Source organism: Arvicanthis niloticus, chromosome 21 (genome assembly GCF_011762505.2).
Source record: "Arvicanthis niloticus isolate mArvNil1 chromosome 21, mArvNil1.pat.X, whole genome shotgun sequence".
Classification (NCBI taxonomy): Eukaryota; Metazoa; Chordata; class Mammalia; order Rodentia; family Muridae; genus Arvicanthis; species Arvicanthis niloticus.
Window position 1 is genome coordinate 51,636,317 of NC_047678.1, and position 18,134 is coordinate 51,654,450.

Below are 18,134 nucleotides of genomic sequence, written 5' to 3' on the forward strand. Positions count from 1 at the left end.
ATGCTGACCTTGATCTAAGAGACCTGCCTGTGTTGGGATTAAAGGCGTGCACTGCCGCTGCTGTACCACAAAACAGACCTTTTTATAGCCTTACAAGTTTTTCAGTTAAAGGCCCTAGGTGTACAACCTGGGGGCCAGGAAGGTGAGGCTACTGTAAAAGCAAGAGAACCAGGGTTAAATCACAAACACCCATGGAAAAGCCAAGCAAGGCCATTGTCTATGGCCCTTAAAAATACACTGAAATAGATACAATAGCTTGGCTATAATTTTATTTTGTTTTGTTTCTGAGATAAGTTCTCAGTATGTAGCCTTGGATGGCCTAGAATTCAATATATAGACCAAGCTGGCCTCAAAACTCTCAGAGATCCACCTGCCTCTGCTTTCCAAGTACTGAGATTAAAAGAGGCAAATGGATCCTAGGATCCTGGGAACTCATTAGTCTGCATGTCTAACACAAATGTTCTTGTTTCATTGTAGGGATAACGTAGTTGCTTTTGTTTTTAGATGGAGTTTTGCTAGGTAGCCCAGGCAGCTTCATAATTCATAATAGTTTTTTTTCCATCTCACAAGTATGGGATTATACACATGAGCTAAAAACTACTCTTGGCTAAAAGCTTCTTTTTGATTAAAAAAAGAAGATACAGTGAAATAAACTCTACCAAGGCTTTGATCATACTTATTCAACAGTTTGACTGTAATTTGGTTTGGTTTGGTTTTTTGAGACAAGGTCTCAATATGTAGCCTTGGCTCTCCCAGAGTTCACTATGTAGACCAGAGTGGCCTAGAACTAACCTGGTTCTTCAACATTCCAAGTGCTGGGATTAAAAGGTGTTTGCTCCCATGCCTGGTGCTTAGCTATAATATAATAAAAATACTTTTGTATAGAATACTACATAGGAAATGAGACTATTTCTCCTATTGTTTGAGATAACAGAACTAAGGAACAGAATAGTGCTTTTGGTGAAGTACATATCTTATAATCTTGATTATGTACTTGGAGTTTGGTTTAATTTTTTTTCTTGTTTTCTTTCCATGTTTCTAGTATACTTAAAGCTTTCCCATTATATAAATTATTGGCCTTTATGGTAAGCATAAAGTTCTGCTAATACATATCTTGAAGTACATAAAACAAAATCTTTCAATTTAGTGGTTCTTAGTCTTGTTTAGTGGGATGAGTCAACAAACAGTACCTAAGCTATTCTCTTGCCAGCAGAGACTGTTTCTCCCAATTCAGGTGCCTTTGCTGTATGCTTTCCCTCTGTTTATGTGTATATGTTCATATTGTATACTTTTAATAAACACACTGTGTTTAACGTGCTTTTAAAGAGTCAAGAGTCTCATCATAAAGGATGTTTGCTGTAAAGCTCTTGTACAAACTCTACAACAGTATTATGACTCTTTCATATTTCTTTCTCTGATAGGTGTAAGATGATTTTATCTGAATTGTCTGAGGTATTTATGGTGTAAGCTATATTTTTCTTTTCTTATTGTAGATTCAGAAGAGGCTCAATCTGTAAATCCTTCTAGTGTTGATGAAAATATTGACTCAGAGACAGAGAAAGACTCTTTCGTCTGTGGAAGTAAAATCCTCCCCAGCAAAGCCCCGCTGCCTTCTGCACTCGATGAGTATGAGTTCAAAGACGATGACGAAGAGGAGATAAGTAAGATGATCGACGACAGGCACATCCTTAGGAAAGAACAGCGGAGAGAGAATGAATCTGAAGCAGAAAGGAGTGGTCTGTTTGCAAAACAGGAGAAAGCCTTCTATTCTAAGTCATTTAAAACTAAAAAACAGAAGCCATCGAGGGTTCTGTACTCCAGTACTGAAAGTTCTGATGAAGAAGTCCTTCAGAACAGAAAGATTTCTACTGCATGTTCTGTTGCTGAAACATCACATTCTGATATGCAAGCCAAAAAAGAATATGAATACAAACAGAAAGGCAAAGTTAAAAGAAAATTAAAAAATCAGAATAAAAACAAAGAGAACCAAGAGCTAAAACAAGAAAAAGAGGGGAAAGAAAATAGCAGGATAGCAAACTTGACAGTTAATACTGCACTGGATTGTTCGGAAAAAAACAGAGAAGAGGGGAACTTTAGAAAATCTTTTAGCCCAAAGGATGATACTTCATTACACTTATTTCATATTTCCACTGGTAAATCTCCTAAACACTCCTGTGGATTAAGTGAAAAACAGACAACACCACTGAAGCAAGAACACACGAAAGCATGCATATCTCCAGGAAGTTCTGAAATGTCATTACAGCCTGATCTCACTCGGTATGATAATGCAGAACCTGAGTTCTTGCCGGAAAGTTCAAATGTAAAATCTTATAAGCACAAGGAAAAAAACAAACATCAGAAAGATTTTCACCTAGAATTTGGTGAAAAATCAAATACCAAAATAAAGGATGAAGATCATAATCAAGCATTTGAAAACTCAGACTGCACACTGAAGAAGATGGATAAAGAGGGCAAAACGTTAAAAAAACATAAACTAAAACATAAAGAGAGGGATAAAGAAAAGCACAAAAAAGAAGCTGAAGGTGAAAAGGAAAAATATAAAAATAAGGATAATGCTAAAGAGCTCCAGAGGAGCATTGAATTTGACAGAGAGTTTTGGAAAGAAAATTTTTTTAAAAGTGATGAAACTGAGGATCTCTTTTTAAATATGGAACATGAGTCCCTAACAGAAAAAAAGTCAAAAGTGGAAAAAAACATGAAAGATGATAGGTCAGCTAAGGAAAAGCATGTCTCAAAAGAGAGGAACTTTAAAGAAGAACGGGAAAAGACTAAAAAGGAAAGTGAAAAATCTCTTAGAGAAGAAAAACTGAAAGATCCGAAAGAAGAAAAAGATAGTGTATCAGCAGAGAAAGAAGCCGAGTGCAATTCCCTGAGTGTCAGTGCGAACCAGGAAGCTTCAGGGCTGCATTCATCAGAAAAGGAAATGGACATAGAGAAGCAAGAACGGCACACGAAAGAAAGGGAAAAATCTGACAGACGGTTTCAAACTAAGGAAAAAGACCTTGACAGGACTGAAAGAAAATTTTTTGAAAAAGAAAAGAAGATAAAACATGAGCATAAGTCAGAAAAAGAGAAGCTGGATTTTAGTGAGTGTGCTGACAGAGTGAAAGAGAAGGACAGGCTGTACTCACACCAGGCAGAAAGGTGCCACAAGGATGGTGAGAAGATGAAAACCATGGTTAGAAAAACTGACGACAGAGAGAGGAACAGAGAAAAGACAGATAGAAAGCATGACAGAGAGAAACCTGAGCGAGAGAGGTGTTTAGCAGAAAACAAAGAAAAACACTTAGAGAAAAGAAAGCAATCTGACAGCAGTGAGTATTCTAAATCAGAGAAGGTCAGAAATAAAGACAGAGACAGGGAAGGAGAGAAGAAGGAGAAACTGAGAGATAAAGAAAGTGTAAATGTAACTAACTTGAGACATTTACAGGAAGAAAGAAAGTCAAGTACAGGAGACGGCAGTAGTAAAACCCAGCATGAGAAAGCTCTGTCCTTTAAAGAAAGGGCAAGAGATGAGCCTTTGAAAACTCCAGAGGGAAAAGAGAAAGATAAAAAGGATATAGACAGATACAAAGAGCGAGACAAGCGTAAAGAGAAAGCCCAGCTAAATACTTTAATCAGACTAAAATCTGAAACAGAGAAGCTTAAACCTAAATTATCACCAGCATCAAAAGATACTCGGCCTAAAGAGAAGAGGTTAGTCAACGATGATTTAATGCAGACAAGTTTTGAACGGATGCTCAGCCTTAAAGACCTAGAAATAGAACAGTGGCACAGAAAACATAAGGAAAAAATTAAGCAAAAAGAAAAAGAACGATTAAGGAATCGTACTTGTTTAGAACTTAAAGTAAAAGATAAAGACAAAATAAAACATGCACCCACCGAATCCAAAAATAAAGAACTTACCAGGTCAAGAAGTTCAGAGCTGACCGATGTTTATAACAAGGAGAAACAATCTAAAGATGTTGGAAGTAACCGATCACAATCTGTTGACAACAAAAGTGTATTGAATTTAGGAAAGCCATCCTATATTCCAGAGAATAGCTCAAACCGGTCTCCTAGGTCAGAAGGTGAGAAGCTGAGTCTTAGCTCCAGGTCTGTGTCCATGCTTTCTGTTGCTAGTTCAGAAGACTCCTGCCATACAGTGACAACCCCAAGGCCTCTCGTTGAGTATGACTCTGACTTTATGTTAGAGGGCTCAGAATCTCAGTTGTCATTTTCTCAGTCACCTTTTTTGCCAAATGCCAAATCTCCAGCTCTTTATGAAAGGGAGCTGGAAAGTCTCACTGAACTACCAGAACGACTTAAACCACCATATACAAACAGACTTCCAGTATGCCATCTCAGGTCATCTTCTGTGGAAGATGTTAAACTAATTACTAATGATGTAAGACCTGCTGTAGAAATTAGAAGATGTAGCATGCCCTCAGTCATTTGTGAACCCATAAAACATTTCCAAGTATCAGAAGAAAGTAGTCAAGGCAACTTAGCTATGTCAAGAGAGACTTGTCCATCTCCCAAACCTGAAGTGTCTTCAGCAGTACCTGAAAGAGGCCTTTCGCATACGTCTGACTTACATCCTAACTGTACAGGCTCTCCAACAAGGTCTGTAAGCAGCAGCCATATTTCATCTGATGCAAGTGGAATCAAGAGTGCTACTTTTGTGGGTTCTCTGATTGACACTTCAATGCATTTGGAACCATCTAATCAGGTTGGAGTGATCCAAAGAAAATCATGGGAGACGCCTGTTGATAAACTGGAGTCTTTAAGCACCAGTGACTTTATCTGTCCAGACTCTAGTACATCTGATCAAGAGTCCTCTGCTCAGAGTTTTTATAATTCAGAAAACAAAATGTCAAGAGAACAAAATACTGATTGCTTACCTCTGCACCAGCCTGAACTGCCAGGAAACTCTTGTGTTCAGGACCCAGCGTCCTTTCTGTCTTCACCTCAGCCCTGCTCTTCTTCCAACCAATCACTGACAGATGCTGACTCTGTTCCTAAACCTGTGTCTTTGTCATATGTTGCCAGTCAAGAGCCAGGTGTCTTACAACAGAGAAGTGCAGTTCATATGATCAGTTCTGTTTTAGATAGTGATAATAACTTTACAAAGGATGTAGAAAATACATTTGTCTTAGCAGACATTCAGAAGACAAATTCTTTTGTACCAGCTTACTCTGAAAGCACTGTGCAGGAAACACTCCCAAGCTTTGAGAAGACCAGTACTTTACTTGTGTTGCCATCAGAAAAGGACTTCAATGGGAGTGACGCTGCTCAGCTAAACACACATTATACGTTTAGCAAACTCACGTATAAGTCTTCTGGTAGCCATGAAATTGAGAAGGGCTCAGATGATACTCAAGTCATTTCACATGAAAAAGAAAACAAACTGCAAAGTTTGGTCTTGACTCAGTTGAGTAAATGTGATTCTGATTTATATGAAATGAATGCAGGGATGCCAAAAGGAAACCTGAATGAACAGGATAACCCAAAGCATGGTCCTGACAGTGAGAAGTACTCACTTTCCACTGAAGATGAAGAGTCTCAGCAGAGTACTTTATCAAGTGTGGAAAACCATTCACAGCAGTCAGCTCAGCCAGAGGTGCAGAAATATGACCAGCTCGGTAAGATAGAATTAGAAGAAAATGGTGAAGATGATAAAACTGAAAACCAAACCCCTCAAAGAATGACAAGAAACAAGGCAAGTACAGTGGTCAATCAAAGCAAACAAATGCTTGCTGGCTGTACACTTTTAGCAGAGAAAGATAGTGAGTCCTCCCCTAGGGGACGAATTAGACTCACTGAAGATGATGATCCTCAGATCCACCATCCACGGAAAAGGAAAGTGTCAAGGGTCCCTCAGCCTGTGCAAGTGAGTCCCTCTTTACTACAAGCAAAGGAGAAAACTCAACAGTCTCTAGCAGCCATTGTAGATTCTCTGAAACTAGATGAGATTGAGCCATACAGTTCTGAGAGAGCAAATCCATATTTTGAATATTTACACATAAGGAAAAAAATTGAAGAAAAACGCAAGTTGCTATGTAGCGTTATTCCTCAAGCTCCTCAGTACTATGATGAATATGTGACATTTAATGGATCCTATCTCCTGGACGGAAACCCCTTAAGCAAGATTTGTATTCCTACAGTAAGTAATTTGTTACTCCATACACATCTCAACCCTGTCCTGGGAATTTAGCTCAGTAGTAGTGTACTCTCACATGCAGAAGGCCTTGGCTTCAGTCTCTAGTACTGGGGAAAGTGTGTAATGTAAGTTGCTTACATCCCTTTATATTTTCTAGTAGTTAATATTTTAAATGTTAAGGCACTATATCCAAAGTATTACCTCAATATATAATCAAGATATAGTTATTTGAGATATTTTACTTCTTTTTTCCACAGTCTGAAGTACTTACCATATATGTCAGCTCTGACAGACGACTCTTCACAAAGTGGTTTCCTTATCAAGCATCATGCACTATGCTTGCATTTTCTCACCTGCTTATCCTTGTGTTTTAGAGGAGACATGTTTTGATTTCTCTGAAGACTAATGCCTCTACATGATTTGATCCCATCAGTTCATCTTCTCTGGAACCTTCCTCTAGTAAATACTTCCTTCTCACTAGTGGATTTTATCCAGTCTTCTTTCTTGACTGGTGTCTATTTGTCCACTCAATATGGTTGGATTATTTTTCTCTTAGAGGGGGGAGAGAATCTCCATTGATTTTCCCAGCTCATTAACCTTACTGTCACCTTCACTGCCATCCTGTGCCAAGGGATTTGTGTATGACAGTTTTTTCATGTCATTTCCTATTCTTGAGCCATTATGCCATAGCAGAGACTATCACTAAGCTGTTTGTCAGTTTCATTAGATTATTTTTGTTATTTGTCTGATTTGATATTATGACCACCTTGCTTTTCATTAAATTTTCTCTTCATGAATTTAATTACATACTTGTATTTATTCTGGTTCTTCTGCCTGACTGGCTAGTCTTTCTGTCAGATTCAACTAAAATAAGCCCCTAAATTTGCCTCCTTTTTGGTTTGCCTCCTCTCTTTTCCCATTTTCTATATTTATATATCACACTGTGGTGTGATGACTTCATTACTGCCTTAGATACTCAGATGCATGAATATTGCATATTCAAATGTTTGGTATATCTCATATACAAATAATAAGTATATGCTAAGCATTATGCTAGGAACTAGATATTAAAGATGAACAAGATCGACATTCTAAATTGCTACCATAGTTCTCATGTTTTCTCAGGCCAGCTTTGTGATGGTCTGGGTTTCATCATAAACCGTATTTGTTGTCAGGGTATGGTGCTGTGACCATTAGTCCCAACACTGATGTCCTGCTCTCTGATGGAGTCAACAAACTGTCAAATGTTGTGCTTTCCCCTAATAGACTAGTAGTTGTCATACACAGGGACATAAAAAGGAAAACACCCTAAGAAGAAGGAAGAATACCCAGAGTCAGAGATGTTTCCAGATGTGCCTATCTACTTTAACAGCAAATTACCAACTTCCTCTGGAAGTAATCAGAAAGCATAGGCCATTGTAATACTCAGCTAGGAATGAGCTCATAATGTTTGAATGGTTGTACACAAAGTTTCATGGGGTATTACATACAATAAAAAAATTTAAAACCACAAGTTTATTGCATAGTTTCATCTACTTTTATATGAGAGTTCATTAACACTAGGCTTTTGTGTTTACTCTTACCAAGTCTACAAAAAGGCCTTGCTTACAGAAGCACACTGTTCATGTCTTCAAGAATGCTTCTGTTTTTTACCACCTGTTCTGTTTGTACGGCTCCTCGATCTCTTCCTGTGACTGATGGTCTAAAATTGCTCTGTAGTGATTAACTTTTTAGTCCTAATAATTTGTTCTTTGAAATTTTGCTGTAGACTGAGTCAAAACATCTAAGCACAGTGGAATGTCTGTGAGGTTTTAGACAGTTACAGCTGACTAAAGAGTCCCATTCAATTGTGTAATGACAGTTTTCTTCAGACAGACTTGGTGTGGCAAATAAGCAGACAGGATTTATTTTGGCTCAAAGTTGCTGTGTTTAGATTCAGCGTTTTCTAGATCCATTGCTTTGGGTAGAGTGTCGTGCTCGTGAGAGCATATGGCAAGGCTTATCACTTTGTAGCAACAGGAAAAGTAACTGGAAGACACCTTGCCTCCTCCAGCCAGGTCTGTTTTTTCAGTTCCACCACCTACCAGTAATTTACTCAAAAAAATTTTTTGAACAAACTTGATTTTAATTAAACTATTGATTAGATCAGGTCCCTCATAACATAATTGTTTTAAGTTTCATTTGTCAAGCTGATAGACCCGAGAAGATGGAACCTTAAATGAGGAGTCTTCTCCATCAAATTGGTTTGTGAGCATGTCTTTGGGGGCATTTCTTGTTTGATAATTGATGGAGGAGGCCTACCCTACTGAGTGGTACCATCCCTCAGAGCATGGGCCTGGTCTGTATTAGAAAAGTAGCTAAGCAAGCCAGCAAGCGGCATGTAAACAAGCCAGGAAGAAGTATGTAAGCAAGCCAGCAAGCAGCGTGCCTCCATTGGTTTCTGCTCCTAGCTTCTGTCTTTAGCTCCTCCTGCCTTGGCCTTCTTTCGTGATGAGCTATAACCCATAAGACAAGGAAATCCTTTCCTCCCTATATTGTTTTGCTTAGTGTTTTGTCACAGCAGTAGAGAAGAAAATGAAAACAATGACTCCTATGCATTTCTAATTGACACTCCCACATACTCATTTTTAATCCTGTCTAATCAGGTTGACAAAATTAACCATTCCAAAACTGTATTGTTTAATTCATGGAATGTCATGTTTTAAGTTATGCACTAAAACTTTAATTGTAGATTAAAAAAAACTTAATGGTATATGTGTGCTTTCTAATTAGATCACACCGCCACCTTCGCTGTCAGATCCACTTAAAGAGCTCTTTCGGCAACAGGAAGTAGTAAGGATGAAACTGCGTTTGCAACATAGTATTGAAAGGGTAAGGTACCTTCAAATATAAATTGTGTAAAAAATAACCATTTTTAAAAACAGGAAAATGGATGATGGCTTTTTATAGATGTTGCCTATCTACTGCTATGTGGGGAACTGCTGTGATTTTGTTACCTTGTGCTCATCCAGTTAAAGGAGGGAGTTTACTCCTATCTTAGGACAGTTGCTTCCTTATTACAGTTCATGCTGAAGTGTACTTTTATATCTAAAATCTCTATTATATGTTATTTGTTAAATTTGTGGTATTAGAATAGTCAGTTAATTTTTGAGTACTCACTTGGTATACCAACTACTTTAGGGCTAATGGCAAAGGCTATGTTATTTATTCTTATGGGTAAATAAATGACTTGACATGAAATAAAAAAGACAAAGAGATGCTGGGGAGATGGTTTAGTGATTAAGAAAATCACTTGCTGTTCTTGTGGAGGACATGGGTTCAGGTCTAAGCATCCGTACAGTGGCTCACAATGGTCTAATTCCTGTCCAGAGGATACAAGGTTCTCTTCAGTCTTCCACAGATAGCAGATAGACATGTACGCATACACACGTACAGGCAAAACATTTACAGAAAGTAAACCAAAAAACATTTTATAAAGGACAAAACCCTATGATCCTAGAGATCATGAAAGTCAGTTTATATGGATTTACCAAATATAACCCATGAGCTGGATATGGTGGTACATACCTTTGTTCTCAGAACTCCAGAGCAGAGACAGACAGATAGAGGGATCTTTGTGAGATCAAAGCCAGCTTGGTCTACATAACAAGATCCAGAACCACATAGAGAGATCCTTTCTCTAAAACAACAAACAAACAAACAAAAACAAAAAAACATAACTATACCTCCATATCCCATTAAGCTTGTGGTAAAGTTCTGTAGTCTGTAAAATATGCAAGCTATGTATCACAGAAATATACAATATATATTTCTGTGAGTAAAGATCATTTGATTACAAAGAGAAGCAGGGAGGGAGAGCAAAGCACTGGCACAGACTGGACCCTGCACACTGCCATGCACATATTTCAGCACAGAGGAGACAGAGCATGCATACTGCCAGCCTGTCCTCACAAGGCACTGCTTGCAAGCCTGTCCTCATGACATCTTTGTTGACATCAAAGGTGAAAATACAAGGGTAACCACCAAGTATTTCAAGCTTATAGCCAGGATCAGGATGGGTTATGGTCTTCAGATGGGCATCTGCTAAATGCAAAAAATTAACTTCAGGACTCAGCCTGTTCCATAACTGGAAGTTTGGAATACTTGACTCCTTAAAGAGGAGTATGTTTATTTCTGTAAATAACATCATCATAAAAATTAAGCTGGGTCCAGAGACATGGCTCAGCAGTTAAGAGCACTTGATACTCTTGCAGAGGACCTGAGTTCGGCTCTCAGCATACACATTGTAGCTCACAGTCACCTGTAACTGCCATGGGAAGAGATCTAGTGCTCCCTTCCAGCCTCTGCAAGCATAAGTATGCAGGTAGAGTACACAAACATACTTGTGTATGAAGGCAAATGCACACATAGAAAGACAGAGCAGACATGAGACAGGAGTATGCGCACGTGTTAGAGTGACTGCAGTAGACACCATAATGGAATACACTGAGAAATACGTAAGGGAGGAGAGCCATCCTACATAGTGGGTCAGAATATAAACATGTAACAGCTGCTCTGAACAGCCTGGCTGTTCCTCAACAGGCAACAGACTTGTGACCCAGCATTTTTTTTTTTTTCCTATTAGAACATTTATTTATTTATTTAGTTAGTTATTTATTTATTTTGGATATTTTATTTGCATTTCAGATGTGATCCCATTTCCCCCCCACCCAGGAACTGCCTATCCCATCCCCCTCCTCCTGCTTCTATGAGGATGTGCCCCCACCAACCCGCCCACTCCCACCTTCCCACCTCCCCACCCTCGAATTCCCCCACACTGGGGCATCCAGCCTTCACTGGACCAAGGACCTCCTCTCCCACCTATGCCCGAGGGACCAAGGCCATCCTCCCCTACATATACAGCTGGAGTCGTGGGTCCCTCCCTATGTGCTCCCAGGCTAGTGGTTTAGACCCTGGGTTGGTTGGTATTGTTGCTCTCCCCATGGGGCCTCAAACCCTTTCAGCTCCTTCAGTCTTCTCTCTCACTCCTCCATTGGAAACCCCTTGATCAGTTCAATGGTGGTTAGCTGTGAGCATCTGCCTCTGTATGTGTCAGGCTCTAGCAGACCTCTAAGGAAACAGCTATATCAGGCTCCTGTCAGCATGCACTTCCTGACATCCACATCAGTGTCTACCTTTGGTGACTACACATGGGATGGATACCCAGGTGGAGCAGTCTCCAGACGGCCCCTCCTTCAGTTTCTGTCCCACGCTTTGTCTCCATATTTGCTCCTATGAGTATTTTGTTACTCCTTCTAAGAAGGACTGAAGCACCCACACTTTGGTCTTCCTTCTTCATGAGTTTCATGTGGCGACCCAACATTTTTACTCCTACTTATTATCTTGTAAACAATAAAAATAAATGTCCAGGACAAAAGAAGCTCCAGCATAAATGCTCATGAGAATATTTTCATAGTAGTCCCAAAGAATAACAACTTTGGGGAAGGTAGAACATTATCTCAGCCCTGTTGCAATGCTTCTGTCTAAGCCTGAGGATTAACGTGTCATAGAGCAGATGAGCAAAAGGTGTACACATTGTCATTTTTGTAAGTTTTACTTAACATGGAGCCCACATGAGGAAATGAAGACCCAAAGAAGTGGCGAATGGTTTTATGTTGAGTCAGACAGAGAAGCTAGGAAAGCAAAGGGAAAATGCAGATTATTTCAGTTCTCTTGTTTTTGCCTCTCTGATTCTAGTGGTGAGAATGTTCCTTTCCCCCTGCTGCATAGAGGACATCTTTCACATGGGGGTTTTATTTCCTGCTCAAAGTACCCTTGCCCTATTTGTTTTTAAAACAACTTCAGCTCAGATAATCATTATGCCAAATTAGCATGCTTTGAAGTGGCATTGTCTGCCACCCTTCAGATCTAAGTGATCACCAAAGAATGCCATACATAAAAGGTGCTGTCTACAGTAGAATAGGATTTGTCCTCAGCAAAGTAGCTATCTAGTGCATACCTGCAGTGTGAGCCTTGAAAACACAAGACGAAATAAGGAGAATCACTCATAAAAGACCACATAATGTATGACTTTATTACAGATAACTGAATGTTCAAACTCCTGGATTCAAAAGATAGACTACTGACAGCCAGGAGATACAAGAAAGAGGAGTGACTGCTAATAATATGGGATTCATTTCTGGTATATGTAATGAAAATGTTCTGGAAATAGAAAGTGGATTTATATATTATGTTATATGCATGAGGGTTTTGTTATGTATGTCTTTGTACCACATGCATGCCTAGTGTCTGTAGAGGCTAGAATAGGGTGTGCTATCTGCTGAAACTAGATTTATAGACAGTTGTGAGCCTCTATGTGGGTGCTAGGAACTGAACTCAGGTCTTCTACAAGAACAACAGCTGCTCTTAACCACTGAGCTATCTCTCCAGAACCCTTACAGAATTTTAAAGTGTTCTAATACTTAAAAATAAAATTTTTTTTTTTAAAAAAGAAACTGCCAGTTCTGGAGAGGGAAGATTTTTCAACAACACTAGGAATTCTTAAGCTTCTTAAACCTCCTGGGAAGAAAATGCCATTTTATGATTAAGATTATTTAGTTTTAGTATAGCTTAAATTATTTTATCTAATTCCACAAACAACTTTATCATTTTTAAAAATTACTCTGTTCAACTAGGAAAAACTTATTGTATCCAATGAGCAAGAAGTTCTTCGAGTTCATTACAGAGCTGCAAGAACACTGGCCAATCAAACACTGCCATTTAGTGCTTGCACGGTCTTACTGGATGCAGAAGTGTACAATGTGCCCTTGGAATCACAGGTAAGGTGCTAGTTTATAGAGTGGTTTCAGGAACTATTTTAGTGTGCCTATTTTTAGATCTGCTTTTGCAGAAGAAAGTTGAATTAAAGTCAAAGAATAAATGCAACTCTTTAAAAGTACCCCTGGAGGAGCTGGATCTCAGTAGTGCTGTTTGTTATAAAGCCAGATAATCTTCTGGGTAAGGTTGCATAGCCTCTAACCCAGAGCTTGAGACTTGCAAACTGTCTGTTTAGCAGAAATCAAGGGCTGAGAACATAACTTGGTGGGTAAAGTGCTTACCATGCAAATGTGAGGACCTGAGATTGAATCCCCAGGCATGGTAGTGCACATCTAGACTCTTGTTCCTCCTGCAGCAAGAAGAGAGGAGATAGGAGAACTCTGGCACATACAGCAGCAAGCACAGAAACTGTCTTAGACACATGGAAGATAAGGACTGATCTCCAAGGTTGTCCTCCAGTGTTTAGACATGTTCCATGGTCTGTCTGCACCTGTATTCTCCCATTACCACACCAGTGTACATACCCATATATACACTTACAGATGACTGTAACTTGTCATTTGTTTCTAAAGTCAATATTAAGCAATCCATCTAGCTCCAGTTAGCTCCATTTAGTGAGCCAGTGAGCATATTGGGTTCTTTCAAGGAGCATAGAGAACTTACAGGTATCTACACCTCCAGAGAACTCCCACTGTCTTCCTCTCAGCCTGTCCTGCATTTATTCCTCATTTATGTAAAGTGATCCTCACTCCATGTGGGAATGTTTATAGACTTAATACTGTGAAGGCTGTGTGGGTGGTCAGGAGTTGCTCTGGTCCAGGGTAGCGGTGCCATGTCTCACCCAGAAGCAGCAGCACACCACTATTAATTCCTGGATCTAAGAAAAGAGCTTGACTGTAAGGAAATTGAATAAATTCAATACAGAGGTCATAGAAATACTTATGATTTATCATTTTTTAAACTTCTAATAACCAAAGTTAGAAAAGAGCTTGACTGTAAGGAAATTGAATAAATTCAATACAGAGGTCATAGAAATACTTATGATTTATCATTTTTTAAACTTCTAATAACCAAAGTTAGAGGTTAGTGATGTTACTAAAAGCTAGGCCATGTGTACTGAGATCTTTTAATTTTGTGCCATTATAAAGTACTGTGATTCATTTTAAGAAATGTAAATGGAGATTTATAATCAAGCAACAATGAAAATCTCTTAAAGGACTTATTCCTTGGGCACTCGACAACTTTTTAAATGACAAAAGATATATCATAACTGGAAATTGAGGTAAGAAACTACTAAATCAGAACATTTTATGGTTTCTAAAAAAGGTGTAAGACATATGAAGACTTAATCATTCACTTCATTAAGTGAATGATTTTTTTTTTTAATTCTTGGGTAAGCACAGTTGCTTGCTGACAAGCCTGGCAGCCTGAGTTTTAGCCACAGGACCCACATCATGGTGGTAGAGAGCCAATTCCTACAAGTTGTCTTCTGACCTTCACACATACACTGGCATGGTTAGGAACATGGTTAGGCTGAGGAATGCTTAGCCTCTGATGGATTAAAAAGAGAATTTCAGTAAGTCATGGTGATTCATACCTGTAATCTCAGCACGCAAGCAACCTCTTGGGCAGGAGGTTCACAAGTTTGAGACTAAGCTAGACTATATAATGAGACCCTGTCTCAAAAACACCAATAAAAAAAGTATACTTTATTATTACACTTACTTATGTACTATGTGTGTCTGTGCACCTGCATGCTGTAGTATATGTGTGAAGATCACTTGTAGGAATTGGTCCTTTACTGCCCTACCATGTGGGTCTTGTGGCTTGAATTGAGCACACCAAGCTTGGCAGCAAGCAAACTTGCTTATCCATGAATTTAAAAAATAAGTGAATTCCCATTAAATTCAGAATGATCTGAAATCAGAGATATAACAGCTAAGCCAGTCTCTCTTAGAGTACTAAAAGTTGCAGCCATCTTCCAGAAGGGGCGTTTTCATAGTAAGGTGGTGTTATCTTCTGATTGGATCTACTTTCGTTATATGGCCACGCAAGCTTATTAAGCTCTCCAAGAAATAAACTATATGTTGTTGATGGAAAGGACATTTGGTAATTTAAATCATTTTATTATACTGTGACCTAACCTTTCCTAGTGAACCAGACTATCAGACTTCAAGTTAAAATTTAAGCTTGATAAAATACCAGGATATGAGGCCTGGTCCTTGACAAGGAGAGCTGCCTGTTAATAGTTTACATTTGTAATCCAAAAAGAGCCCATTTACTACTGGCTTTGGGGTAGGTCGAGTAGCAGACTGATGTCCTATCAGATGGCCTGTAAAGAACCAGGTATAGGGCAAGGCCTGCCTCCTTGAATCTGCTCAGCTCATCTTCAGCAGGTCCTATTTCTTTCCATAATAAACCTTAATATTAAGCAATAAAACTGTCTCTGAGACCAAGGAGAAAATGAAGCTACTGAAAATGTACTTTGACACTTGTTAAATGCCAGTCCTAAGAGTGTGACATGGACATCTTGTATATGCACAAGCATTGTGATAAGAGCCTTGGGGTACTTTAATTCTTAAAAGATGCTGTATCAAAATATACCAAAGTTGCACAGAAAGATACAGAGCTGAAATTTAAATATATCTTAATTCCAAAACTGATACTAAGCATGTTTTACTTGAATTGTGTGTGCATACGGTGCATATCTAGGCACACAGCATGTATGTGTGGAGATCAGAGGACAAACTTGTGGAATGAGTTCTGGCTTCTTCCTTTGTGTGAGTCCTAGGGATCAAACTCGTGTCAGCAGGCTTGTGTAACAAGTGCCTTTACCTTCTGAGCCATCCACTGCCCAGGTTGAAGAGCACTTAAAAAGATCCATCCTGCCAGGACAGCCAGGGCTACACAGAGAAACCTCGTCTCGAAAAAAAAAACAAAACAAAACAAAAAAACAACAAAAAAAGATCCATCCTGGAAAAACTATTACCTCTAATGGCAGTGTCTCCCACATGATCCCCTTTGTTGTATGTATGGTAAACTTTAGTAGAGGTACATCTGTGCCGTGCTTTTCTGAGAACGCAGCAGGACTCTACTTCATAACTAAACCCTGTGTCTTCAGTACCCTGTAAGCACCCTGTCTACTTGATTGAGAAATGACAGCTTCGTTAAACTTTCTCTTCAGAAATATATTTTTATCTTTGATAAAAATGGAACATGCCTGGCGGTGGTGGCGCACGCCTTTAATCCCAGCACTTGGGAGGCAGAGGCAGGTGGATTTCTGAGTTCAAAAAAAAAAAAAAAAAGAACATATATAATAAATAGGATATTAAAGTTTTTTTTTCAACTATCAAATCATAATTTTTACTTTTTAACATGGTTATAAACACAAGAATGCAGGATGTGGGGAAGGGGATGACACAGGAGCATAGGTGTTCAGGGGGAGTATAGATATCTTTCAGAACAGGGTATCAGCTGGGTCTTCAGGGGACAAGTCACTATGACTCTGCCTATGATTTACTTGTCTTTATCTAAGTTGGTACTATCTGCCAAGGCTGCCTATTTACAAGGTCTATGACTACTCAGGCTGGTAAATTTCCACAAAAGCTGCCTGTTTACAATAGCTTATAGCTATCTGTTTCAGTGTTTTTCCACAGAGACCCAAGACTTTGTGTTAGCAGGCATGTATGTCAGGCCTATTGCTGATGTTAGGCTTATGGCTGATTTTAGGCCTGCAGTGTATAAGCAGGGCTGCCCCTGACATCTCCTCCCTTCTCCAAGTATAGAAGGTCCCTGACGATTCTAATCGTGCCAAGGCGGGGATAGAGGCCTGACCTCCAGTAGTTAAAGGGGACCTTGTAATGGCTCTGGTCCTCCTGTCATTGTATTAAAGGGTTTTTTAAGTGTTTGACTGCATGTAACATTCTTTTTAGTCTGATGACAGCAAAACTTCTGTGAGAGATCGATTTAATGCAAGACAGTTCATGTCCTGGTTGCAAGATGTGGATGATAAATTTGACAAGCTAAAGGTGGGTACCTTTGCATGGCAGTTGTTGTCTGTTGTTTGTTCTCACACAGGTTCTCATGTGTCCCAGACTAGTTTTGAACTTAATATGAAACCAAGGCTAGCCTTGAGCTTCAGATCTTCCTACTTCTTGAGTCCAGGGATTATATGCATTGCACCACCATGCCAGTTTTATGTGGTACTGCAGATTGACCTCAAGTGTTTGCCGAGCAAGTACTCCAGCAGCTGAACTGCCTCTCTTTGAGCCAGTGTAAAGGAAGGGTTTCTTTGCGAGTGGAGCTGGAGCTGAGCAGTTAAGAGCCTGACTGCTCTCACAGAGGACCAGGTCTATGTCAGCACTCCTAGGATCTGTCTGTAACCACAACCGTCTGTAATGCAAGGGGTCCAGTGCCCTCTTCTGGCTTTTGGTCTCTACAGGCACTAGGCAGTAAGGTCGTACACATACATATATGCAGACAAAACACCCATACATAGCAAATTAATTAATTTAGGTTAATGTTTCCCTGTTCTTAGAAATCAGTAGTGCTAGGTGTTGGCACACACACCTTTGATCCCAGCACTTGAGAGGCAGAGGCAGGCAGATCTATGAGTTCAAGGCCAGCCTGATCCACAGAGCGAGTTCCAGGATACCTAGGACTACACAGAGAAACCCTGTCTCAAAAAAAGAGAGAGAGAGAAAAGACATTACCAATATTGATAAATATTCAGAAAAAGAATCATTAGTTAATTATGAATATTTACTGTGAACCACAACTGGAAAATAGGAAATACAAAACATAAATGTATTTTAAGAACTAACATAGTAGGCCTAGAGAGATGGCTCAGTGGCAAAGGGTGCATACTAGTTTTGGAGAGGGCTTAAATTTGATTCCCACTTATTATGTCAGCTGACTCATAACCACTTGTAACTCCAGCTTCAGAGAGATCTGATGCCTCTGGCCTCCAAAGGTACCATAACTCACATGTACATACACATACACGTAATTAAAGTCTATCAGAGGGCCATAGAAAGAGGAATTCTGTGTGTCTTTATACTCACTATCCACTGTCTGCTTACAGCTCTAACATGAAGAATAGAATAATAAAACAAATACATTTTGTACAGTGGTGCACCCTTGAAATCCTAGCTCC

At 39.3% G+C, this 18,134-nt stretch overlaps 1 protein-coding gene across 5 annotated transcripts in view; it reads left to right on the forward strand.

Moving 5' to 3' along the window:
• Positions 1 to 18,134, forward strand: part of Ankrd12 (ankyrin repeat domain 12) — a 96,610-nt gene that overhangs the window by 73,485 nt on the left and 4,991 nt on the right. For all 5 annotated transcript variants that reach the window (XM_034484137.2, XM_034484140.2, XM_034484138.2 and 2 more), the window contains 4 exons: positions 1,494 to 6,166; positions 8,936 to 9,034; positions 12,838 to 12,981; positions 16,912 to 17,007. In XM_034484137.2, the coding sequence (XP_034340028.1) occupies positions 1,494 to 6,166; positions 8,936 to 9,034; positions 12,838 to 12,981; positions 16,912 to 17,007 (5,012 nt within the window). The remainder of the gene's footprint in view (positions 1 to 1,493; positions 6,167 to 8,935; positions 9,035 to 12,837; positions 12,982 to 16,911; positions 17,008 to 18,134) is intronic.